This window comes from Panthera uncia, chromosome B1 (assembly GCF_023721935.1).
Source record: "Panthera uncia isolate 11264 chromosome B1, Puncia_PCG_1.0, whole genome shotgun sequence".
Classification (NCBI taxonomy): domain Eukaryota; kingdom Metazoa; phylum Chordata; class Mammalia; order Carnivora; family Felidae; genus Panthera; species Panthera uncia.
The window spans coordinates 158,889,870-158,917,659 of NC_064811.1; the positions used below are offsets into that span (position 1 = coordinate 158,889,870).

Below are 27,790 nucleotides of genomic sequence, written 5' to 3' on the forward strand. Positions count from 1 at the left end.
TCTTACAATCATCCAGGCAAGATATGATTGTGACTTGAATTAAGACAGTTAGCAGTGGTGGAGGTTCAATTATGGGTATATTTTGAAGACTGAACACTTGGAATTTAATAATCCACTGGGATTAATAATCCATTGTGAGGGAAAACAGAAGAAAAAAAAGATATCAAGGACGGCTCCACGATTTTGTTTTGAGAAACTAGAAGAATAGAATTGCCATTTGCTTAGATGACTGTAGGAAGGATAAATTTTGAGGGAGGATCAGCTGTACATTTTGGATATGTTAAGTATGAGAATTCTAGCAAACACTTGATAATCAAATAAGTAGTCAGATAAATGAATATGATGTCCATTGGAGAGGAATAAAGTAGGGATATAACTTGGAGGTAATCAATATTAAAGCTACAAGAAAGGATGAAATAATAAGGTCATTGAATGTAGCTAGGGAAAAACAAGATTCAAGAAAAGTACCATGGAGTACTCTAAGATTGGAAAGATGAAGAAGAATATAAAAAACAAACAAGTTGAAACAAATAGCCAAATAAAACTGAGAGAGTAAACACAATGGTAAAAGTTAAACCAGGAGTCCACAGTGTTCTGGCCAAATGAAGAAATGAAGCCAGATGAAGAAAGTATTTTCTGAGGAGATTCTGATAAGCTACACAAGATGCTGCCATTTGGTAAAGAAAAATGAAACCTAAAACATAACTGGCATTCAGCAACGTAAAGATCATTGATGGTCTTATCAAAAAATATTTCATTGGAGTTGTACAGACATTAAAAACCAACATGAGTTTAATGGTCATGAATTAGATGGGAACAGTCATAAATTAAGTGGGTAGTTTTCTTTATCCTTGTTCAACTACAGAGATGCAGGCAGACAAAATGCAGTTGTTACAAATATATATTTTCAAAGATGCAGGCAAAGAAAAGGCTGTTTGATTCCACTCGCATGAAATGCTGAGAAAATGCAAATTAGGAGACACAAAATAGATTGATAGTTGCCTGTAGTTGTGGATGAACACAGAGATTAAATATGAAACAGCGTGAGGATCTTATGCAGGATATGAAACATTCTACAACTGATTTATGTTTGATGGTTGCAGTGCTGCACAGTGTAAAGTTATTGCATTATACAGTTGAGTGAGTTTTGTGATACATGAATGTACCCAATAGACTTGTTAAAAATAAATACATATATAATTAATACATTCATAAAATGTATGCCATTGACTTTTCCACCAATAAACCACTTGATGTGTAACCATGTTTGATTTCACATCAGACATATTTATTTAATACTTAAATTACAGTTCTTGGGTTCAATGGCTTTATACTCAGTTGAAGATCTAGAAATAAGTAGCTTATTTTTTAATTTGAAAATAATAAGCTAGAAAATTAAAATATAACATTCTATTATACATCATTCTACTCTTCTATTATTCAAGATGTAATTAATCTTGATTGAAAAATAGAAAGACAGTCTACATTATATTGCATTCTTTAATTTAAACAGCGTAAAAAAATATTTAAAATTAGGGGCACCTGGGTGGCTTAGTCGGTTAAGCGCCCGACTTTGGCCCAGGTCATGATCTCACAGTTTGTGGGTTCGAGCCCTGAGTCAGGCTCTGTGATGATAGCTCAGAGCCTGGAGTCTGCTTTGGATTCTGTGTCTCCCTCTGTCTCTCTCTGCCCTTCCCCTGCTCATGCTCTCACTCTCTCTCTCTCTCTCTCTGTCTCTCTCCCAAAAATAAATAAAAACATTAAAAAAATTAAAAAATATATTTAAAATTAAAATCTAAGCTTTATTATTTTTTTTTATTTTTTTTTCAACGTTTTTTATTTATTTTTGGGACAGAGAGAGACAGAGCATGAACGGGGGAGGGGCAGAGAGAGAGGGAGACACAGAATCGGAAACACGCTCCAGGCTCCGAGCCATCAGCCCAGAGCCTGACGCGGGGCTCGAACTCACGGACCGCGAGATCGTGACCTGGCTGAAGTCAGACGCTTAACCAACTGCCCCACCCAGGCGCCCCTAAAATCTAAGCTTTAATGGAAAATTACATCTTACTGTTTTCTGAGATGCAGAGTGTATGGTTTTTCATCAATTGTAATGACATAAATCACCTAAAATAAAGCAAATAAATAAAGATGATTTAGTAAATCAGAAATATATAAACTGAAACACTATTTTTGTCTCATGTAAATGAAACAATTCATTTGGGGAAATGGGTTCAAGATAACAATATCAGAAGATCATGAACTCCTTCCTCCCATGGTTACAACCAATATACAACTACATATGGAGTAATTTATTCTGAAAAAGACTGGAAAACGGGATGCACAGAGACTCTATAGCAAAAGACAAAAAAGACAGCATTGAGATGGATAAGAGAGGGAGAGACACCACGTTGCCGAAAAACAAAACAAAACAAAACAAAACCTACTCAAGCAGGGTGAAACATAATCGGGATGGGAAACAAAAATACCAAGGAGTCAGAGGTTTGTGCTATACAACAGATAGCTAAATTGTTAGACCCTACCTAAGAGAGATGAGCCCCCTAAATGCTGAGGTTTGAAAAACAATAGCTATTACATCCAGGAAAACTATAGAACTGTAGAGCATGGAGAACCCACTCTTAAAAAGATCACATGCAGAATCACTAAACCTGGGACCCAGAGCAAAAAATGCTAATTTGAAAAGCACCTGGACCATATGTGAAAAGACCCATTTACTAAACTTAAAGCACTTGCCAAAGAAGCAGTAAACTGTTGGAACTTTCTCTGGGGACAGAGAAACTGGTGGGTGCCACATCTGCAAAATCATCCTACTTTGCTAATGTCAGTGCTGGTGGGCACCATTTTGGAATATCTCTCTAACCTGCTACAGTCTTTGGGCTGTAAGAACCATGTCCACACTATGGCATCACAGCCATACTATACAGCCATGCCAGGCACCAGCCCAACTCACCTTTGGACCTCAGTGCCACTATATGATGTACCTATGCTGGATACCAGCTCTGAGCACCCATGCACTGCAGATAGGTGTGCAGAGCATATACCTTAAGGATGATATCCCTTGAGCATGTTACTCTAGTGGTCAGAGGGAACTGTGCTTTCAGGGTTCTTGTTAGAACTACAAAAAGCTGTTCCTTCAAGATTAGGAGATGTAGCTGATTTGTCTAATACATAGGAAGAAACACAGAAAGTAAGGAAAAATGAAGAGACAGGCAAATATGTTCCAAATGAAAGAAAAAAAAACATAAGACTTCAATGAAATGGAGATGAGCAATCAACCTGATAAAGAGTTAAAAGTAATGGTCATATAGATGTTCACCAAACTTGGAAGAAGAGTAGATGAACACAGTGAGATCCTCAACAAAGAGACAGGAAATATAAGAAGGTTCTAAACAGAAGTCAAAGAGCTAAATAAGGACATAACTAAACTGAAAACTACACTAGAGGAGTTCAACAGCACACAGAACGAGGCCAAAGACTGGATCACTGAGCTGGAAAACAGAGCAGCAGAACTCACCCAGAGAGACCAGGAAAAAAAAAGAGCTAAAAAATGAAGATAACCAAGAGTCCTTAAGTACAACATCAAGTGGAATAATACTTAAACTATAGTGATCCCAGAAGGAGCAAAGAGAGAACGGGCCAAAAACTTAATTGAAGAAATAATGACAGAAATTTCCCTAATCTGAGGAAGGAAACAGGTTCAGGAAGGCTAAGCAGTCCCAAATAAAATAAACCCAAACAGATCCACACCAAGATATAATACAGTTAAAATGGTTAAGTTTAAAAATAAAGAGAGACTCTTAAAAGCAGCAAAAGAAGTACAATGTACTATATGCAAGGAAATCTTGTAAATCTAATCTCATAAATCAGCATAATGCAAGCCAGAAGACAGTAAAATGACATATTCAAAGTGCGGAGTGGAAGAATTTTCAACCAACAATTCTCTACCTGGTAAGGCTATTATTCAGAACTGAATAAAGAGATTAAGTTTTCAAGTTAAGCAAAACCTAAAGCAGTTCATCACCACTAAAATGGCCTGAAAAGAAATGTTTAAAGGACTTCTCTAAACTGAAAAGAAATGACAACAACTAATAACAGGTAAACATATGAAAGTAACAAAGCCCTTTGGAAAAGGTAAATGCATAGTAAAGATAGTGGATCAATCACTTATAAAGCAAATATGAAGGTTAAAAGAAAAATATGGTAAAACTAGCTAAAACCATAATAATTAGTTAGAGCGTACCTAATATAAAAGATGCAAATGTGCCATAAAAATATAAAACACGACAGGAGGAGAAAAATGGAAAGTTTTGGAATGTGTTTAAATTTAATTTGCTGTCAACTCAACTCATATAACATAGGAAATTATATGTAAACCTCACAACAATCACACATACATACCAAAAGTAAATACACAAAAGAAAATGAGACAGAAATATAAACATAACACTAACAAAAGACATCAAACCACTAGGGAAGAGAGAAATAGAAGAAGAAAGGAACATCCCGAAAACCTTTAGCAAAATGGCAATAACTACATGTCTATCAATAATGACTTTAAATGTAAATGGACCTTAAAATCAAAAGACATAAAATGGTTGAATGGATTAAAAAAAACAAGACTCATCTGTGTTCTACACACATAAGACTAATTTCAGAAGAAAGGACAAACACAAGCTGAAAGTGAAGGGATAGAGAAAGATATTCCATGGAATGGAAACAAACAAAAAAGCTGGCATACCTATATTCATAGCCAACAAAATAGACTCTAAAACAAGGACTGTGATAATAAAGAAAGACTTTACGTAATGATAAAGGGGTCAATTTAACAAGAAGATATAACATTTATAAATATATACACACCCAACATAGAAGCACCAGGACACATAAAGAAATATTAACATATTTAAGCGGAGAAATTAAAAGCTATATAGTAATAGCAGGGAATTTAACCCCCACTTATCTCAGTGGATAGATCAACTAGATAGAAAATCAATAAGGAAACATCTGTCTTAAAAAACATTAAACCAAACAGACAATAGTGCTACACAGAATATTCTATCCAAAAGCAACAGAATATGCATTCTTCTCAAATCCACATAAAACATCCTCCAGGACATATCACATGTTAGACTACAAAACAAGACATCATCAAAATACCGAAATCATATCAAGGATCTCTTCCAAATGAGATGGTATAAAAGTCAATTAGAAGAAGAAAACTGGAAAAAAACTATAAATATGTGGAGATTAAACAACATGCTAGTAAACATTCAATGGGTCAAACAAATAAATCAAAGAGATGGGTGGCTCAGTCAGTTAAGCATCTCTTGTTTTGGCTCAGGTCATGATCTCACAGTTCGTGGGTTCAACACTGGCATTGGCCTATGCATTGACATCATAGAGCCTACTTGGGATTCTCTCTCTGTCCCTACCTCACTCGTGCACACACATTCTCTCTTTCAAAAATAAATAAGCAACATTTTTAAAGAAAGAAATCAAAGAAAAAATACCTAGACATGAATGAAAGCAGAAATACAACATATCAAAATCCTTGAGATGCAGCAAAAGTGGTTCTAAAAGGAAAGATCACAGCAATACAGTCCTACTATATAAGTCTAAGTCTATATCTGAAGGAGTTAGAAAACAAACAAACAAAGCCCAAGGTCAGTAGAAGAAAGAAAACAATAAAGATCAGAGGAGGAATAAATAAAAAGAGACAAAAAATGGAAGAGATCAATGCAACTAAGAGCTGGTTCTTTGAAAAAAAATAAAACAAAACGGACAAACCTTTAGCTAGACTAACCAAAAACAAAACAAAACAAAACAAAACAAAACACCCAAAACCAAAACAAAACAAACAAAAGCAACAACAAAAAAGAAGACACTAATAAAATCAGAAATCAAAGAGAAGTTAAAACTGACAGCACAGAAATCTAAAAAATCATAAGAGACTATTATGAACAATTACACACCAACAAATTGGACAACCTAGAAGTGTATAAATTCTTTGAAACATACAATTTTCTAAAACTGAATCATGAAGTAACAGACAATCTGATCACTAGTATGGAGACTGAATCTGTAATCAAAAATCTCCCAACAAACAAAAGTCCAGGATCATATGGGTCACTGTGAATACATTCAAAACAAGAAAAAAAAAAGATTTTGCATGTATTCTTCTTAAAATCTTCCAAAAGCTTAAATAGCAGGAAACACTTCCAAATACATTTTGTGAGGCCAGCATTACTGTGATAGCAAAACCAAGAAGGACACCATGAAAAAGAAAATTATAAGCCATTATCTTTGATCAACATAGATGCAAAAATCCTCAAAAAATATTAGGAAGCAAATTCAACAATACATTAAAATGACCAAACACCAAAATAAAGTGGGATTTATTCCAGGGTTGCAAGAATGTTTCAACATTTGCAATCAAAGTGATATACAATATTAACAAAATGAAGGATGAAAATCATATGATCATCTCCATAGATGCCCAAAAAGCATTGAATAAAATTCAACTCCAATTATGATAAAAGCTGTCAGAAAAGTGCTGATAGGAGAAATGCACCTCAGCATAATAAAGGCCATATATGACTAACCTATAACTAACACCTTACTCAATGAGGAAAACCTGAAAACTTTTCCTTGAAGTTCAGGAAGAAGATAAGGATCCCCACACTCACCACTTTTATTCTACATAGTACTGGAAGTCTTAGCCACAGCAATTAGTCAACAAAAGGAAATAAGAGGCATCCAAAATGAAAAAGAATAAATAAAAATGTCACTCTTTGCAATTGACATGAGATCATATATACAAAGACGCCACCAAAACAAAAATATTAGAATGAATAAATTAAGTAAAGTTGCAGAATATAAAATTACTTGTGCAATCTGTTAAATTTAGATATACAAATAATGAACTCCCAGAAAGATAAATTAAAAAAAAAAAAAAAACAATATCAAGAAGAATATCTAGAAACAAATTTTACCAAAGAGGTAAAATATCTGTACACAGAGAACTATAATATATTGATAAAAGAAATTGAAGAAGACACAAATGAATGAAAAGATGTTCTGTGCTTGTGAATTAGAATAATTAATCTTGGTAAAATGTCCCTGCTACCTCTTTTGTTCAGGCCCATGATACTGGCAGGATGGGCAAGTGTAGCAGTTTTCATACTGCCAGGAAGCTCACAGCCACCAATGCATCAGAAGAGGCATGATCAAAGTACATGAAGGCCTATCTGGACACAGCCCTGAATGCCAACCCTTTTGGAGGTGCTTCCCATGCAAAGGGAATTGTACTGGAAAAAGTAGGTGTTGAAACCAAATAGCTAAATTTAGCCATCAGGAAGTGTCTCAGGGTCCAGCTGATCAAGAAAGGCTAAAAAATCACAGCCTTTTTATCCAATGATTGTTGTTTGAATTTTATTGAGGAAAATGATGAAGTTCTGGTTGTTAGATTTGGTTGCAAAGGTCATGCTGTTAGTGACATTCCTGGAGTTTGCTTTAAGGCTGTCAAAGTAGCCAGCATCTTTCTTTTGGCCTTACACAAAGGCAAGAAGGAAAGACCAAGATCCTAAGTTTTGATGGTGAAAACATGATAGTAAAAAATTTTCATGTGCCAAAAAAAAAGTCCCTACTACCCAAAGCTATCTATAGATTCAATGCAATCCTTATCAAAATTGTAACATCATTTTTACAGAACAAGAACAAATGACTCTAAAATTTGTATGAACACACAAAAGATCCCTGATAGCCAAAGCAATCTTAAGAAAAAGAACAAAACCAAAGGTATTACTCTCCTTAATTTCAAAATATATTTTAAAGCTGTAGCCATCAAAACAATATGGCACTGGCACAAAAACAGACACACAGATCAATGGAAAAGAACGGAGACCCCAGGAATAAATCTATATACATATGGACAATTAATTTATGACAAAGCATCCAAGAACACAATGGAGAAAGGATTGTCCCTTCAGTAAATAATGTTGGGAAGACTGGTTAGCCACATGCAAAAGAATGAAACTAGACCACTCTCTTACACAATACACAAACATTAATTCAAACTGGATTAAAGACTTGAATGTAAGGCCTAAAATTATAAAATTCTTTGAAGGAAACATAGGCAGTAAGCTCCGTGACATTGGTCTCAGCAATGCTTTTGTGGATCAGACTCCAAAGGCAAGGTGAACAAAAGCAAACGTAAACAAATGGGACTATATGAAACTGAAAGCTTTTGCACAGCAAAGAAAACCATCATTAAAATGAAAAGTTGGCCTACTAAATGGGAGAAGACATTTTCAAGTCATGCATCTAATAAGGGGTTAATCTACAAGATATACAAAGAGCTCACACAACTCAGCAACAACAACAAAATTTGATTAAAAATGGGCAGAGGATCTGAATAGACTATTCACAAAAAAAGCATATAGATGGCCAACAGGAACATGTAAAGATGTTCAACATCACTATTATCAGGGAAATGCAAATCAAAACCACAATGAGATATTATCACACACCAATTAGAATGGCCATTATAAAAAAGGCAAGAAATAACTATTGTTGGAGAGGATGTGGAGAAAAGGGAACACTTGTACACTTTTGGTAGAAATCTAAATTAATGCAGCCAGTATAGAAAATAGTACAGAGACTCCTCAAAAAATTAAGAATACAACTGCCACATATCCCTCTGTTCCACTGCTGGATCTTTATCCAAATAATATAAAAATGCTTATTCAAAAAGATATATGCACCTCTATGTTCACTGCAACATTATTTATAATAGCCAAGAAATGGAAACAGTCTATATGTCCATCAATGGGGGCACCTAGGTGGCTCAATAAGTTAAGCATCTGACTCTAGATCTCAGGTCAGGTGATTATCTCACAGTTCATGAGTTCAAGCCCCATGCAGGGCTCCATGCTGACAGTGTAAAGCCTGCTTGGGGTCCTCTCTCTTTGCCCCACCCCTGCTTGTGCTCTCTCTCTCTCTCAAAATAAATAAGTAAACTTAAAAATAGATGAATAAAGATGATGTGATATATATGTGAATACACATACACAATGGAATATTACTCAGCCACAAATAAAATGAAACCTTGCCATTTACAACAACATGAATGAACCTTGAAGGTATACTAAGAGGAATAAGTCAGACAGAGAAAGACAGATAGTATATGATTTCACTTATACATGGTATAAGAACAAAACAAATGAAGGAACAAAATTAAAGGAAACAAAACAAAACTCATAGGTAGAGAGAATAGATTGGTGGTTACCAGAGGGTAAAGAAGGTCAAGAGTGGGAAAAATAGGTAAAGGGGATAATTTGTATGGCGATGGATGGTAGCTAGACTCTTTGTGATGATCAATTTGCAGTGCACAGAGATGTTGAATGATAATATTGGATATCTGAAACCTACATAATGTTATATTCCAATATTACCTCAATTTATAAAAAGACAGGGCCCATTTAGAAAATCAATGTATTCTTCAGAATTTATTATTCTCAATAGTAAGAATCTATTATTCTGGTAAATTTAGGATAGGGTGATGAATTTAATGTATAGGGTTGGCTTTTTGAAAAGAAAAAATGAAGACTACCTTCTGAAAAAATATATAATTTAGCATTATTAATACTATACATTAATTGCTTCTATTTAGAAAAAACATAACTTTACAGGTCAAGATGAAAGACATGACTATAGGCTTACATTCTACACCAATTATAATGAAATAACAAATTTACATTATATATATGTATGTATGTAAAACATAAACATACACATACTACTGTATTCACCTAGCGCCACTTAGCAATTCTTAACATATAAAACTGAGGAAGAAAGGACCCAAGAAACAAGATAGGGAGCGATGCTGTAGCTCCAGCAATAGGAGCTCTTATACAACAGGGACTGAGTTATAACAGTGCTTATCATTTTAATGTGGTGACATTCAGGAACAAGAGAAGACTTAGTGTATGTTTACAGTCAGTGGACTATCTCCACAAAGGCAGACAGATACCTATTCCAGAAAATGCATAATTTCTTTCCAAAACAAACCAATTTCAGAAAAGATCTCGATTTTATGCTGGCCCAGAGTCTGCAAGCTTGGGAGAGGTCCATGATGTCTATGACTGGAAACGCCTAGGAAGTACAAGAAGCACACATTTCAGAAGACCAGATGACTAATAACCCAGAACTGACGCAAACCTTATCTTTGTAATTCCTATAAAACTACTATAATGTACTATAGCAGACCCAATACATTATCTTAGACCAAATGCAAAACAGAGGCAAAAGAAAGTATGACAGGATCGCAACTAAAATGGCAAGTATACAATACAAAACAATTTAACTTCTGAGGAATGTCTACATCAAGAAGGAAAGATATCAAATTCAACAGATGAAATAAATGATTCCTAAGAAAAATGTAAAGTAGTAAGACAGGACCTGAAAAATAAGTACACTTAACATCCTTAGAGAAGTAACAGGATGTATTACACTGCTAACCTGCTGACAGACAAATATGGAAATGATCCAACTATAGATCATATAAATGAAAATTTAATTGTTGTTTTTTAAGTAAATTATTATTATAAGAGATCGGATATATCTGAAGCATCAAAGCTAAGAAAGTTTCTGAGATTAAATACAAACTAATCTTATAGGTGGAAGATATGCAAGAATAAGTAAAAGAGAAGCTCTTTTCAAAAGGACCTTGGATAGCCAGTCATCAGAATTCTAAGGAAGAACAAAGTTGAATTAATCACATTGCTCACTTTCAAGATCTTCCATAAAGCTACTATAAATAAGACAGCATACTATTGGCCAAAGGAGAGAGAGAAAGAGCTCATAAATAGACCCATTAAAATATAATCAACTGACTTTTTTAATATGCAAAGGTATTTCAGTGGAGAAATGATAGGAATTTCAATTAATGGTGCTGGGAAAATTGGATGCCCATGTCAAAATGTTGAAGCTCAACCCAGATCTCACACCTTACACAAACATTAAAAAAGTATTATAGACGTATTATAAAACTTCTCCAATAAATCATAGGAGGAAACCTAAGTGAACTTAGTGTTGGTAAGTTTTTGGATATGAGAGAAAAATCAAAATCCATTAAAAAATAACAATAAGGTGGATTTGATTTAGTTTAAAATAAACACATTCATAAAACATCAACATCACACACAGCTACTATGAGACAATTATGGACCAAGACAAAAACAAGACAATATCATAACTGTGTTTAAATATGGGCAAAATATAAACATGTTCCAAGCCAGAAAAAAAATGACCAAATATCTCCTTGTTGGGCTACCATGAGAAGCTGTTGCTTCTTAACCAATTACAACTCTAAGATTGTTCTAGCCTTCCCTTCTCCTAGATAAGATTTATTAAGATACACAATCATAGAATCACCTGTACTTCCTGCACTGCATCCAAACCAGAACAAAAGCCTGTTTCTTAAAAACTTCACCAAGCCCCTTAAAGCTAAATCTTAATGTCTTTCTAACACCTTCTTGCTGAGATGCCTCATGGATCCCATTGTGTATTCTTTCTCACCATGATAACCCTAACTTGTTTTGACTTACACTTATGTTCACAATGGTCTTTGGCAGGAAGGCACTGACAGAAGGAAATAAACCCACTGTAACTGTTCTCCTCATCTGAGGACATTCTTCCCAGTGTTATACCAATAACGGCTTCCACGGTTATTTGGCTTCCACATATATACTTAGATAAAATTTCGAGGGTTGGACACCTTCTGCATAATTCCTGTAATATCCCCAAATCCACGCCATTGTTTTAGTGGAAAGTGTGGTTGTCATGAAAAACTGAAAGTGTATGAAAAAAGAATCTTTCATATGTCTAATAAAATTTTTTAAAGACTTGGGATAATAAGGTATTAAAGGAAGAAAATAAGAGAGATAAAGGATGTCTACTATAAGAAATCAAAGGAGACCATTAGCATACTCTATCACAGGGAAAAACAGCTTACAGAATTCCATATATAGAATACAAAAAATGTAGACAGATACTGAACACATTAGGTTAAACTATGTCATGTTCCTCAATGTTGCCATATGCTTTGTGACAGGCAATTTGAAGTAAACAGCTTGAAGTTTAAAGTGACCATGCAGTGACAAACAGAAGTACAAACAGAAGTAAATCAGAAAAAATAAACAAAACATGTTTTATGCAAAGAAGTTTTTCAGAAAAAAGTAGTTTACTTATAATGAAATTGGAGTTATAAATTAAAGATTAGATTCCATGTCCTAAAGCTTATAGGTTTGATGCCCTTAACATTTTTAATCTTTTTTTCTAAATACATGTGTGTATGTATTATATATATATATATATATATATATATATATATATTTATTTATTTCCTATTTCAGAAGGTTAATGTAAGAATTAAATGAGATTAGTATAAGAAATACAACTACTCTAAAGGAAATTATTTTATTATGATTTTCAAGTACATTTTCGCACACATTTTATTTTTTATTATAATTGTTCAGTAGTAGAACTTAATCAGGATAAGCTCCAATTCTATATGTCAAAACACAGTTAATGAATTCTTAATTTTTTTAACTTTTATTTCAAAAATTGTTCCTTCAACCTGAAAATGTTTTCCAGGGTTACCTGGAAATATAATATATTTATATTATTATAATATAATATAATATAATACAATACAATATAATAAAATATATTGACTACAGCATTTTAACAACATGGAAATCTAAACCCCTTTATTGTGGCATCCAGTTTAATATGTAAAATATGAAAACTATACAAATTTGAAATATTTTAGTTGAGAAAATATTCAAGAGTGGATGCCTTCAATTTAACTCTTTTTATATAGCAACTAAGCATTTTCAACTTCTTTTTCCAATTAGTATTTATTTATTATAATCTTTTTCATTATATGCAGGCAAATATGACATTTTTTTTCTTTTTCTTACCTTCTTTCTTTGGCTATTACCTCCACAAAGTCTGATGCTTCTGGGTCAAAATTTTCCTGGAGATCTTTTTTTTTTTCTTTTTTGTCGTTTTAGTGGCCATTCACAAATTTGTAATAATTGCAGGCTGGACCACTGTTACACATATTTCATACTGATTTTTTTTTCTACCCGTATTACTCCTGAGAAGAGTTTACTATTTTTTGGAAGTTGTGTGCAAGTATGTCAGAAGAAATGGAGAGATGAGAAGGGCACAAAAGTTAGCAGAAGTGTGGGGAAGGGAGGATCAGAATATACTAAGAGACAAAATAACGCAGGGAAATATTTTCCTTTGCAAGTGGCTACAGATCAGTATGATCTGACTTAATGCAAAGGTAAATAAAAAGAGACTTAAAGTTTTAAATTATAAAACAAATATTCTTGATTGTTCACCTGCTTCTCTGAATCTTCACTCTCATTTGACTTTATCTTCCATGGAACTGTGACATGCAGTAATATTTCTTCAGAATCTGCAGTAGGAAAATGGGTTTTTGTGTTTTTTTGCTTTTTTGTTTTTGTTTGTTGTTTTTTTTTTTTTTTTTTGGCAACAATCTTCTTGGTTGAGCATGGAGTTCTTAATTCTGAGTACATGGCGGTCTCAAATTGAAAGTAAACTTCCATAGATGTGCCCACCCTCCTTGGTGTACAACTTTCACTAGATTTCCAGGGGCACACTCAAAATGGCTAAGATTCAAACAAATGAACAAAAAGTAGACATTACAGTTCTACAGGACCATCCTACAGGACCGTCAGTGCCCATTTCCTTGGGACTCTGGGGAATAAACCGAGGGCAGGACTCACCCCTCTAGAACCTCTGGCCAGGAAGACTGGCTGCATTTCAACTGCTAAGACTCTAGACCCTGATGCGTGGAGTAGATACCTTGGCTAATATCCTCAGTCACCTACCCGGGCCTGGGGGTGGGGAGGGGGGAGAGATGCTGGGGAAGGCACCAGCAGGAGATCAGAAGGGGAAGGCCATAGGAGGCCATAGGAGTACCACATAGAAAATTGCTCTCCTGGCAGAGCCCAGCCCTGCTTCGAGGCAAAAGGAGAAGGAAATCCAGGCTTCCCAGTCTTCCCAATCTTACCCAGGAGGGCGTGCAGTCCTCCAAGCGCACAGAGCAGTGCAAAGAGAAGGAACATGGCGGGGTCAAAGCGCTTGCAAGCACGACCAAGGCTGAAGGCCGTTGGGCAGCTCTGAGGCTCGCGGGCAGGAGAACGCTGAGGAGTCCAGCATGCTGGCCCGGCCCTGCGGGTGAGGATTGCGCTTGCTTTCAGCTCGCGCTGGCTCACCCTCAGGGCCCTGAGCGGATCAGCGGCTTCCATGGGTCAAAGGAGAGGAAGCACCAGACACAAGCCTATGCCTTTGCACACAACTGATTTGTTCTGGCTAAGTTGTCACTGATCAGACTCTTCATTAGCGACACAGGGGCAACGAGGCGTGATTTGTTTCTCTGGTGAAGTTCTCGGTAATTTTGATTCTCTGCGTCATGGTTTTCTGGCATGTTTTTTTATTTGCTGTGATGGAGGAGAGAGGAAAATAGAGACGTTAACCACTTTTACAAGAAATTTTCTGCTTGAATCGTGCTACTGCGGACTTAATTTAGTATCTTTGCAAATAAGGAAAAATCAAGAATATTGATCTTGATCCTGGATAAGGCAATCCAAAAGCGCTTTTCATCAACAGCGTGCCTATTCATACAGTATTAGATTGTAATCAGCTGAAGAAAGGGAAAGGACACTTTAACAAGCAACGTAAGTGTTTTGTTAACAGTTACTCTGAGCACTAGCAGAAAGCTGTAAAGGTGCTGAGGCAGCAAGGCAAACAGGAAATGTGTCTTGGCTGGACAAGAGCATGCAATTGTCATTAAATATTCTAAGAGAAATCTTAAATCACACATGTCCAAGACCCAACTCAACTTCCACGCATCTCTCACTTTTATCTTCTTATATCCCAGTACACCCTATGCCAAGGATGAATTGTGTCAACAGTTGCAACATTAAACTCCAGTCAGGCTTCAAACTTGGATCTGCTAGGTGGTAGTATACCTGGGATCCTTAGAAATTCTTATTAAAAATAAGGTAGGCCAGTGATCATAATGCCCTAAAATAAGTTAGTGGTATTGAGGATGATGGAAAGTTGTGGTAGAATCATCCTGATATGTATGTTTCTTAACCACACAAATCACCCACTAAAGTGTACAATTGAATGATTTTTAGGATTTTCCATATATTTACAGATGTGTGCAGCCATCATCACAGTCTATTTTAGTTTCATCATTTCGAAAGGAACCCTGTACCCTTTAATTATCACTACCCATCACCCCAGATCTTCATCCCCCACCTAAACAACCCAGCCATAAGTAACCACTAATCTTTGCCTGTATAGATGTCCCCATTCTGAATATTTCATACAAATAAACAACATATGGGTTTTGTGGCTGGATTTATATACTTAGCAGAGTGGTTTTAAAGGTTCATCCATGTTGTAGGGGTATCAGTGTTTCGTTCCTTTTTATGGATGAATAATATTCCATTGCATGCATAGATCACTATTCATACAATGTTTCTCCATTCATCAGTTGATGGACATTTGGAAAAGGAATCTCTTAGCCTCTGTGATGAGGTACCCCCAGCCCTGAACCAGGAGCATCCTTGTTTATTGAGGGAGACTCTGTAGGTTCTCATTAGATTCCAGCTAGGTTGATGGATCCCTTATCCATGTACAACACTTTGAGGTGCACTTTGAGAAGTGCACTCATCTTAGTAAGAGGGAGATGGGGAGGGGGACCCTGAAGCAAGAAAATATTTCCCAGAAAAGCTCAGCTCCAGCGAAGGAGGAGGAGCAAGTCTGGCTTCCCCAAAGGACAATGATATATCCTAGATCTCAAATTACATGAGGCCACAGAATTCTCACCTAGAGACACAATAGTTATCTATGACCAGAAACACAGTTGGAGCAATTCCCTGGAGATGGAATGGATGTTAGTGTCTATCTGGGGGTTCGTTCTGGGGCTGGCCTTACCTGGCAACATTTCCTCTCAATATCCCAAAGCTTGGAAGGGATAGGGCAGGGAATCATGGGCAATTGGGAGAGGTGTGGACTGTGGGTGTCCTCAGTGAACAAGAAATGTTCACATCTGGGGATGTGACAGCTTCTCTGGTTCAAAAGTTGCTTATTTTCCCATAAAGGATCACAACATGTAGAAGAATCAATAGACATAAGCCTGCATACTTTCACTCTCAGGATTTATTTTTGTTTGTGAAGTTGAAAGCTTTGAGCCATAACAAAAGGAGAGGATAGCATGGTTTTTGGTTTTTTTTTTTTCTTTCTTTCTTGAATCAAGTCAGTTAATGGTGAGTGTCTTGGTAATATCCTTTCTCCAACCTATGGCTTTTTGACATTGTTTTGTCACTGTTGTAAAACAAATATAAAAAAAGAGAAATGCTAAGTTTTAATTGTTAATAAAAGTGATCCCATTTTACTATGCAACTAGAGGTATAGCAAATCATTGGTGTATAGGATGCTGGTTATGGTGTCACAATCTAGGCCTGTGCTTCATGAAATTTGTAAGCCCAGGTTTCTTGTTCCTAAATTGTCTGGGATAGCCACAGTAAAAGGAAATGCTAAAAGTAGTTATTCAGAAGCATTTTAATTACACAGTTTCTACACTTCACATGGATTAAAGAAAATCACCAACAAGGAAACAGAGAGGAAAAGAACACTAGAATATGTGAAGAAATAAACAACTACTAATTTGTCTATTTTTATCTTCAGAGGAAGAGTATTTCAAGAAGCTCTCTGTGCCTTTCCAACAGGCATCCCATATACATACAGATGGAGCTGTTTTACTAGCCTCCAGTTCTTACTGAGTTTGACTTTTTCCCCAAATTTGTAAAAAAGCAGTCCATATCATGCTGAATCCCTCCCTTACCACTTTAAACACACTTTATACCAGAAATATTTTCTTGTGTGTGAGAAAACAAATGCCTTATCATGGCATACCAGACACTTGTCTTGGTTCACAATTACCCACATAGATTTTAATATAAATTTTAAATGTAGTAAGAGCAGAAGTTTGAAAACAGGTCTGTGCTTACATTTAACCTTGCTTATCTTGCTGCTTTATCAATAAACATTATTTAGGCACATTTTCTTACACTTTATATTCAAACTGCCAATTCATTCTGTTTGTCTCCTTCAAAATTTATTCCTAAAACCATCTTCACTACCCCTGGTCTGAGGTACCATCCTTTTCCTCCTGCATTTTGCAGTAATTTCGCCACCAACTGGTTTCTCCACTTCTCCTCTTGCCACCATACAATTTTCAAGAAACCAGCCTTTTAAAGTGGAAATCTTGTGCTTGAAACCTTAATCCTCCAATGATTTCCTCCTTTCATTCCAAATAAAACACAGATAGCCCCCAAGACCTCCCACAGCCTACAAGGGTCTTACCGTCTGACCTACTCACTACCACAGTCCCCTTACTAACTCTGCTCCAGCTAAACTGACATCACTGTGATTCATCAAACATTCCTGACTTACTTCATTGGATCATTCACATGCTTGGAAAGCTCCTGCCTAGATATACGCATGGCGACCTCTGCCAGCTCTATGCCTCTGTAAGGAGTTGATTTACAGCTGGAATGGAAAAGCTCTATCTTTATCTCTGGGAAAGCCTGGATGCTTGGTTTCACTTTTTGCCAAGACATTGGCAGTGGAATTTATAATGGGCTGTTCAAAATTTAAAGTAAGGAACCTTGAGACCTTGTGCATGAGGTATCTCTCTGGTGCCCATTGCTTGCCTGCACTCTCTCTTGCTGCACTGTATCCTTTACATTTAAATAAAAGCCCCATGTGAACTGAACCTGGGAGTTCAAGTACCTCCTTTTAAATATCTAAACTGAGTCAATACTTGCAAATCCTCCAATTATTTGTTTACACATCTCTTGCTGAATAGGGCCCACTCATTGGATTATATTTAAAACCAATTGTATTTAAAACCAGCTTCTCCCTCATCACCAAATCTCCCAATTATCCCTACTGAGAAATAAGACTATTTTTCATAACGGGTAGTAATTATGTTTTCTTTGGTAGCAGAAGATGGGGAAACAGAGATCCATTGACTTAATTCTCCATCAAAGTAAGATATGGAGGAATAGCAGATTAGTAAGTAAGTGAACTCTTGTTTTCACTCATGGTTGAATTTTTAATTTTTCCACTTATTCACAGTGATAGGTATAACATGTCAAGTATTATGATTTCTTTATGTGTCGACTTACAAATTTGAATATATACAGATATATACCTAATATACAGAATATACTGTATATAGATATATACAGAATATACAGAATATATTCAGATATATCTGTATATATGCAAGTATGTATATGTGTGTGTACATATATATATGTACATATATATATGTACATATATATGTATATATATTCAATATATAGAGATGCAAACACTATCCCATCTATAGTAAAGAATTGTCTTTCTACCCTGGAGGGACACTGCATTTATCATTTTGCCTGGCATCTAATAGATCCTCAATGATTATAAATTCCTTCTCATTACCAGGCATACATCAAACTGTGCAAAATTGTAGAGTACTTAAGAGTTAAACCCTAGAGTCTGGTTGTCTTAAATGAAACTCTGGCTCAAACTTACTACAATCTGTACATATAGGGAATTATTTAAATTCCTTATGCCTGTTCTCTCACTTTAAACTGAGAATAACAATAACCATGGAGTCTTAGTGAGAAAGAAATGTAAACATCAGGAGTCAATCTGTGTAACTACCAATGGGAACCCCAAGTGTGGGAGCAGGATGCATAAATGCTCATAAATATTTTAAGAACATCTTTAAATTCTCTTTAAAATAATTTCTTTGGGCACTTGGGTGGCTCAGTCAGTTAAGTGTCCAACTCTTGGTTTTAGCTCAGGTCATGATTTCACGGTTCATGGATTTGAGCCCTCTGTCAGGCACTGTGCTGAAAGTGCAGAGCCTGCTTGGGATTCTGTCTCCCTCTTTCTGACCCTTCCCTGCTCATATGCTCTCTCTTTCTCTCTCAAGATAAATAGACATTTAAAACATTTCAAAATAATTTGTCATTACAAAAATGTTGGTTAATAAGTCTCTGGCTAATATTAGTTAACATTAACATTTCTAAATTAATATAAAACAAAATTACAAAATGAGTTCAGTCTTTGTTTTAGTATATGATATTGATAAATAAGAATCAGTATGATGAAATGTGGAATAGGAAGTATTGTTAGAAATTTAAAAAACTATTTCATGAAATAGTTAAAAATTAAATTTTTTAATTTCATAAAAATAAAAAAAAACTACATCATTTAAAATAATTTGACTCCTTCAATTCACCTTTAATTCTATGACAGGTTGCCGTTACTATTGCTGTCTTCTGATATATATCTGCATAAAAGAAATAGCATTACTTTTAAGGTTATGTAACACGTAGTCTTAAAATCAAGAAAAGTAGAAAAACTAGATTTGTACTATTTACTCCATTCACATGTACCGCTATCTCCTTTGCTTCCCATATCCCACTCAGTGATCACATATCTAGCATTTGGTCTTTCTAATGTTGACCTAGGTTTTAGGAATGTTAAGCATTTAAAATTTCAAACTTAAATCCATCTAGTACTTTTTTTCTATTTTGTCTACATGGAAGACAGGATGAAATAGTAGTATGTTTGATAATGCTTCTCCAAAGTTAAAAAAGACGATTTACACACAAGTCTTCAAATTCTTAAATTATCATATCTCCAATTATATTATTCTATCAAATAACTATGTAAATAACGATTTCACGTTTATTACTGAGGTCCTTAATGAGGTTTCTGTATCTTTCAGCTACATTGTTACATTCTGTGGCATTAAACCTCCATTTTTTTCCTTTGGCTCCTATACTCCTGTTGAAGAGGCATGTCATTGTGTTCACGTTCTTACTACATAGCAACAATACCTTACCCACAGATGATAAGATCAAGTTTGAACACCTAACTCAGAATTATAAATCCAGACAGAACATTGGCTGAATTTAGGTACACTTACACAGCTATTTTCTTGTATCTCTTGAGAATATGAACTAAGAAGCATTGGGTGTGGAAAGGTTATTCGTATTTTATTTGAAAACAAATCTGAAAAGGATTAAGATAGGTAAACTGGACCATGTGCAAGCAGAGCAGTCATTTTGGAAGAATGGATAGAGAGACAAGAAGAGATTATTTCACTCGTAAACCTTTGGGTGATAGAAAGAATAACCTATTTCCTGACTGTCCAATTCATTACCATCCCTTTGGACGTCAGCTGTACATCATTTCTTACCCTTGTGGCCCTAAAGCCACTTATTGTTGATCTAAAACTTAGGCTGTTGCGACTAGATTTTGTTATTTATGATTCATGATCCCTTACTATAATCTCTCTTCCAAAAATCAGGTTTCCTTCTAGCAACTATTCAGATTTTGTCAAGATCTCTTAAGATCACCAGAAGACTTTAAATAAATTGTAACAAATTGATGATTATGTAAATGTATATATAAATTATGCAGAATACTACATTGACTTTAACTCGTTGTTGTAACTTGTTAAGAAATAAAATTAACTAACTTGGGAAATAGAGGTGTTGGTGGAAATTTTCTATTATTTTATCTCCATGTACACCAGAAATGGAGACATTTTCCTTTAGCATGGAACAACAAGCCCCACTTATTTACCTTTACTTCTGCACTCTCATTTTCCTAAATATTCACTAAGCAAAGTTCTGGCTTATATTGGTGCTATAGTAGAGAAAAAAGCATTTAAGTGAAGTAATTCAGACAGAGAAGGTCAATTACCATATGATCTCACTTATATGTGGAATCTAAAATTTAAAAAAAAAGGAAAGAAAAAAAAAACCCTTATAGACACAGAAAATAGAAGAACAGATTAGTAGTTGCCAGACATGAGGGTAGAGGGTAGGTAAAATGTGTGAAGGGGGTCAAAAGGTACAAACTTCCAGTTATAAAATAAATAAGTCATGGGTATATAATAAACAATATGGTGACTATAATTAATAACACTGTATTGAATATTTGAAACTTGCTAAAAGAGTAGATCTTAAAAGTCCTGATCACAAGAAGAAAACATTTGTAACTATGTATGGTGACAGATGTTAACTAGACTTATTGTGGTGATCGTTTTGTAATATATACAAATATTGAATTATTATGTTATATATATATGAAACTAATGTCATATATAAATTGTGTTTAATTAAAATAAAATACCTAATCAAGCTCAGCTCTACCAAAAAAATAAAAACAATTGTGAAAGTACCTCAATTTTATTTTTAGAAATATATGAACAATATTAAGTGTAAATTGCATCATGTTCCATGTTCTTTTTTCATTATCTTATTTTTTTAAATTTTTCTCACCTTCTACATATCCTATTCACAAAATTTGCTTCTCTATCTCTATTACTGTCCTTAGCACAGATGAATGTCAATTCAAGGAAAGTGGGGTTGCTTGGAAAGTAGAAACTTCTCCTAAAGCAATTATAGTCAACCTGGTTTCTAATTTGAAATGCGCTATGAATTAACTGAGTATCTTCAGTTGTCTCTGGACCTATAATAACATAAAAGATACCTAACTGAAATTTAGAAAAAAATCTGTGTATACTAAGACTCAATATTTCTAAACATAGCACAAACTATCCAGGAATCCCTATTTGCAATATTCTGAATTACATTTGGATTCTTGCCATATTTTAATATTAAATATAAACAATAATAAATTTATTTACCCTTTATTTTCTATTCCCTCTTGGTTCCAAAGTTGTATTTTATTCCATTTAAAAGAATGGATGGCGATTAAAATAAGGAAAGGTAGAAGAATGTAGAAACCAAACAAGAGGCCATGTTTTCGAGAAGCCACATGTTGTTTTATAAACAGGTATTCATCTCCACCTAAAAACATGAGAGTACCTTTTAACATTTTCAAAACTTATATTCAAAGCATATTAGTAATTTTAACTATAAAAGTTAGGGATTCAAATAATATGTATTTTCCTATATTCTGTGACTATTCCCCAAAATCCACCACAATTACATATGTGTATGTGTATCTATATCTATCTATATCAATAACAATATTTATTTTTAAATTCTTTTTTCATTTATTTATTTTTGAGAGACAGAGAGAGCACATGTGGGGAGGGGCAGAGAGAGAAGGAGACAGAATCCAAAGCAGGATCCAGGCTCTGAGCTGTCAGCACAGGGCCCAACGAGGAGCTCGAACTCATGAACCGTGAGATCATGATTTAAGCCGAAGTTGGATGCTTAACCGACTGAGCCACCCAAGCGCCCCAACAATACTTACTTTTAATCTTTATGTCTATATTTAATCTTTAGTTTTGTGTTTTATTAAATATACTTATTCTATTGCATTCTCTTCTACGAACTACTTAGAATTCATTAAATTGATATTCTTATTTAATAAGTTCTTTCATTAAATAAAATAGAGCAAAAAGAAAGTGTTTTTTTTTTAAACTAACTTAATAAAAAATTACTGACATAACTGATGGCTACTTTTAAAAACAATTAATGACTGTAAACTAGGTTAAATTTCCATATTATCTATGTATAGTGATATTGTTCTATTTTTAGCTACATTAATTAGAAAAATAAATATTCCTCTAGGTGTTATAAAGTCATTACAGAAAATTAGAAAACTTTATGAAGTCTTAGTCCAGTTAAACAAAATAAATAAACCAGATAACTAAAGTACATAATGCTAAATTAAGCAATCAGAATTACTCTTAAAACGACTATGATGGCACTAAATGCAAATGAATTTAGTGTCTTTCAAAAAAAGACAAAAATTCAGTAACTTCAAAACATGGACAGAATCCAGTTATATGTTGATAAGAAGTGATCTACCTAAATGAAAGTAATTCAGTATGTTACATGGATTATAGGAAATAAATTGACAAATATATACAAAATATTAAAATTAAGCTCTATATAGTGGGTTTAGGCTCTCCTTTTAAAGCTCTCCTTTCCTCCCTCATCCATCAGAAAATGTCAACTCTCCATCAGTTCACCTTAACTAAAAATTATCATATTGGAAGTGGGGCTTCCTTCTCATGTCCTTAGTTACTCCAAAGGCTGATTAAAGAAATTGGACCTAATCATTATTAGATTAATTGGGCAATATCCATTACTCTAAGGAAGAAAGGGCTTCCAGTTTGGCCATGATGAACACTTTTCATTAAATAGTGCTTAACTAGCCTTTTTATAATACAATAAATAGAAACAGCAATTAGAAATAGAAATAGAAATATGAAACAGGACAAAATACATGAAGGAAATGGTTTCTGGAAATCAACAATAAATGCAAATCTATAATATCTGAAAGAAAGAAAGCATGATATATTTTATAAGAATCCAGTTTACCCATGGACAATTTACTGATCTCAGCACAGAGAATTGAAGTCCTAGAAAGTACAGAATTACCACTGAGTTAAGGAGGCAGAGGAAAGAATTCACAACACTCGTAATGGCTAGAATCTGTAGGGTGCAGCACTGGAGAGAAGGGGAAGGATATATAAACATATACACAGTCTGAAACAACCTAAAGCTAATTAGATGGCAGCTCTCACTGGGTTGAGGGTAGAAAGGAGAAACCAGAGTCAGAGCAGTGCTGAAAAAAGAGTACCAAGGAGATCCCAATTTATCCACGTCCTCATGTTGCCTATATTTTAAAAAAAATGTTTATTTTATTTTGAAAGAGAGAGAGAGACAGAGAGACAGAGAGATAGAGAGTGAGCAGGGAAGGGGCAGAGAGAAAGAATCCCAACAGAACCCGATGTGGGGCTCAATCTCACAAACTGTGAGATCCTGACCTGAGCTGAAATAGATTCAGATGTTTAAATGACTGAGCCACCCAGGCGCCCTGCCTGTATTTTTTATTATAATCATCCTAAAGAATGTTAAACAGTATCTCATTGGTTTTGACTTACATTTTCCTAAAATGTTGAGCATCTTTTTCATAGTCTTATTGGCCATTTGAATTTTTTTATGGAAATGTGTATATTTAAATCTCTTCCTATTTTTTATTGAGTAGTCTTTTTTATTATGAACTTGTATTGTTTACATATTCTGGATACAAATCCCATATGAGATATAAGATTTACACATATTTTCTCTCATTTGGTAGATTCTTTGTCACTTTCTTGTTTGTATCATTTGCTCTACAAAAGTTCTTAATTTTGATGAAGTTCAATCAATCAATTGTTCTTTCTTCACTTGTGCTTTGATGCCCTCTAAAAACACAGCCTACGCCAAGGTCACAAAGTGACCTTAGTTATGTGTGTTGTGTTTTATACGTTTAAATCTTACATTTAGATCTATGATCTATTTTCCATTAATTTTTATGAATATTGTGATGTAGCAATGTAACTTCTTTCTTTTACATGTGGTTATCTACTTCTCCCATTTGCTGAAAAGACATTTTTTCCCCAATGAATTGGCTTGGCATCCTTGTCAAAGATGAATGACTATAAGTATGAAGTTTTATTTCTGGACTCTCTATTCTATTCCATTGAACTAATGTCTATCCTTATCTTTAGGTTATTACTACACCATCTTGATTACTTTAGCTTTGGATTATCTTTTGGAATTAGAAAGTATGTTTTCAGCTTCAAGTTTTCTTCAAGACTTCTTTTACCATTCCATGTCCCTTAAATTTCTGAATGACTTTTAGGATCAGCTTATCAACTTCTGCAAAAATAATTTAAAAAAATAGTGCTTGGGTTTGTTAAGAATTGTGTTGAATTTGTAGATCAGTTTAAGGGGTATTTCTGTATCAACAATACTGAGACTTCTAATACATGAACCTGGCATGTCTTTACATTTTATGCAGATCTTTCCATCAATAATGCATGTTTAGCTTTCAGTGCATATCTTATACTTCATAACATTATTTCTAAATATTGTATTATTTTTGGTAATATAAAGGGAATTTTTCCTAATTTAATTTTTATCATGGAAAAATACACAATAAAGTTTACAATTTTAAACATTTTTAAGTGCATCATTGCCACCATCAAACACCAGAACTTTTTCATCCCTACAAATTGAACCCTTAAATATTAATTTATCATTTTCACTCCCCCAATCCCTGACAAGTACACTTCTCTCTCTTTTTTTTTCTATGAATTTGACTATTCTAGGTGCCTCATAAAAGCAGAATCATCCAGGGGCGCCTGGGTGGCTCAGTCGGTTAAGCGTCCGACTTCGGCTCAGGTCACGATCTCGCGGTCCGTGAGTTCGAGCCCCGCGTCAGGCTCTGTGCTGAGTGCTCAGAGCCTGGAGCCTGTTTCAGATTCTGTGTCTCCCTCTCTCTCTGACCCTCCCCTGTTCATGCTCTGTCTCTCTCTGTCTCAAAAATAAATAAAGGTTAAAAAAAAATTTTTTTTTAAAAAAAGCAGAATCATCCAATATTTGTTCTAGTGTGACTGGCTTGTTTTAATTAGGATAAGGTCTTCGTATTCCATCCACGTTGTAGCAGGTGTCCAAATTTCATTCCTTTTTAAAGCTGAATAATAGTCCATTTGTATGTATATGACACATTTTGTTTCTCCATTTATCTGTTGATAGACATTTAAATATTTCTACCATTTAGCTATTGTAAATAATGCTGTTATAAGCATGGGTATACAAATACCTGTTCAAATACATGCTTTCAATACTTTTGAGTATATACTTAGATATGGAATTGCAGGATGTGGTAATTCTAGGTTTAATTTTATGAGGAATCACCATACTATTTTCCACAGAGCCTGAATCGTGTTACATTCCCACGAGCAATGAACAGGGATGCCAATTTCTCCACATCATCACCAACACTTGATATTTCTGATTTTTTTTTATAACAGTCATCCTAATAAGTATGAATTGGAATCTTGTGGTTCTGACTTGCAATTCCCTAGCAATTAGTGATGTTGAATATCTTTTCATTTGCTTATCAGTCATTTGTGTATCTTCTTTGGAGAAATGTCTATTCAAGTCCTTTGCCCATTTTTTAATTAGTTTCTTTGTTGCTGAGTTTTAAGAGTTCTTTAAATATTTTGGATATTAATACTTCATCAGATACATTTCATGGGTTACATTTTTGTTGATGGTATCTTTTTATAAGTAACAGTTTTTCATTATGATGAATTCCAATTTGTCTATTTTTTTCTTCTGTTTTCTGTGCTTTGGTGTCATATCCAAGAAATCATTGCCAAATCCAGTGTTTTAAAGACCTCCCACGGGCACCTGGGTGGCACAGTTGGTTGAGTTTCCGACTCTTGGTTTTGGCTTAGGTCATGATCTTACAGTTTGTGAGTTCAAGCCCTGCATCAAGCCTCGCATTAGACTCCATACTGACAGTGTGGAGCCTACTTGGGATTCTCTCTCCTCCTTCTCTGACCCACCCCTGCTTGCATGCTCGCTCTCTCTCTCTCTCTCTCTTAAAATAAACTATTTTAAAAAAAGACTTCTTCCATGCTTTCTTATAAGAATTTTATAGTTTTAGCTCTCACATTTAAATCTTTGATCCATTTGGAGTTAAGTTTTATATACAATGTAAAGGTCCAATCTCATTCTTTTGCATGTGGATATCCTATTATCCCAATACCATTTCTTGAAAATTTATTCTTTTTCTCATTAAAAGGTCATGGCCACTTTGTTGAAAGTCATTAGACCATATGTAAGGTCTATAAATGGTCTATTTCTTGGCTTCCTATTTTATTTCATTGAAAAATTTCAGTTTTCTTATACTGTTGCCCAAATTAATTTATCAACTTTCAAAAAGGTACAAAAGAGCCCTGGAGCCAAATGTATCTTTTTATTTTAACTTCTACTGAACATGACTGAGAATTCAGAAATGTTCTTTACTGCCGATAATGATAAAGAAAAGAATATTGATGGAGGAAGATGTTTTACAATTTTTAATCAGAAAAATGCAAAAAATAAAAAAATAAAAAAAAAACAGAGAAGACCTCTTGGCTGTAATGATGATATTTAAATTGATCACACAAATGAAATTTCATGGTATAGCTCATATAGTCTTCAGATAATGATATCATTTTTCTCCAGCTCAAGAATCAATTAGAAACAGAATATTTCTAATAGCAAAAAAGAAATATAATATTTTCATCCAGTTACTCATACTCTGACATGCAATATTTCATTACAAATATCTGGAACATTCTGTGTTGTAAAGAAGATCTAGAATATCCATTTTTTTTACAACATTCGGACATGAACACTTATACGATATGGTTCACAAGTGGACAAATATGTATACAAGGTTGATTGGAAGGAGTTAGATGGTGTAGGATAAATAAACATTAAAGTTAATAATTTTAATTGATGTTTATAAATGTAAAAAAAGTTCAATTATCGTACACTATTTATAATTGCTCTAAAAAGGAAAAAACAAAATATGAAATTGTAAAACATGTACAGTATCTGGTAAAAAGTACAAAATTCTGATGAAGAAAATCCTACAAAATCTAAATAAATGAAGTGACATACTGTAGTTTGGAAGGGTCAATAATATATAGTAAAGATATGAAACCTTCCTAAATTGTTCCATAGGTTTAACATAATTTGAATTAAGATCACAGCAAAAAGTTTTTAAACATAGATAAGCTTATCTTGAAATGTACATAGAAAGGAGACCCTAGAATAGT

General features: G+C 34.4%; 2 protein-coding genes across 8 annotated transcripts in view; both read right to left on the bottom strand.

Moving 5' to 3' along the window:
- Nucleotides 1-14,556, bottom strand: part of LOC125923287 (disintegrin and metalloproteinase domain-containing protein 18-like) — a 143,694-nt gene extending 129,138 nt beyond the window's left edge. For all 4 annotated transcript variants that reach the window (XM_049631470.1, XM_049631471.1, XM_049631469.1 and 1 more), the window contains exons 1-3: nucleotides 14,126-14,556; nucleotides 13,431-13,507; nucleotides 2,069-2,124 (exon numbers count right to left, since the gene is read on the bottom strand). In XM_049631470.1, coding sequence (XP_049487427.1) covers nucleotides 2,069-2,124; nucleotides 13,431-13,507; nucleotides 14,126-14,363 — 371 coding nt within the window. In that variant the 5' untranslated portion in view covers nucleotides 14,364-14,556. The remainder of the gene's footprint in view (nucleotides 1-2,068; nucleotides 2,125-13,430; nucleotides 13,508-14,125) is intronic.
- Nucleotides 14,557-16,269: 1,713 nt separating this feature from the next.
- LOC125923288 (A disintegrin and metallopeptidase domain 3-like) overlaps nucleotides 16,270-27,790 on the bottom strand; it is a 114,311-nt gene continuing 102,790 nt past the window's right edge. For 2 of the 4 annotated variants that reach the window (XM_049631476.1, XM_049631474.1), the window contains 2 exons: nucleotides 21,854-22,016; nucleotides 16,270-16,452 (listed from right to left, as the gene is read on the bottom strand). In XM_049631476.1, coding sequence (XP_049487433.1) covers nucleotides 16,389-16,452; nucleotides 21,854-22,016 — 227 coding nt within the window. In that variant the 3' untranslated portion in view covers nucleotides 16,270-16,388. Of the gene's footprint in view, nucleotides 16,453-19,429; nucleotides 19,481-21,853; nucleotides 22,017-27,790 lie in introns of those variants that run through there. The other 2 variants (XM_049631475.1, XM_049631477.1) reach the window with 2 other exon arrangements.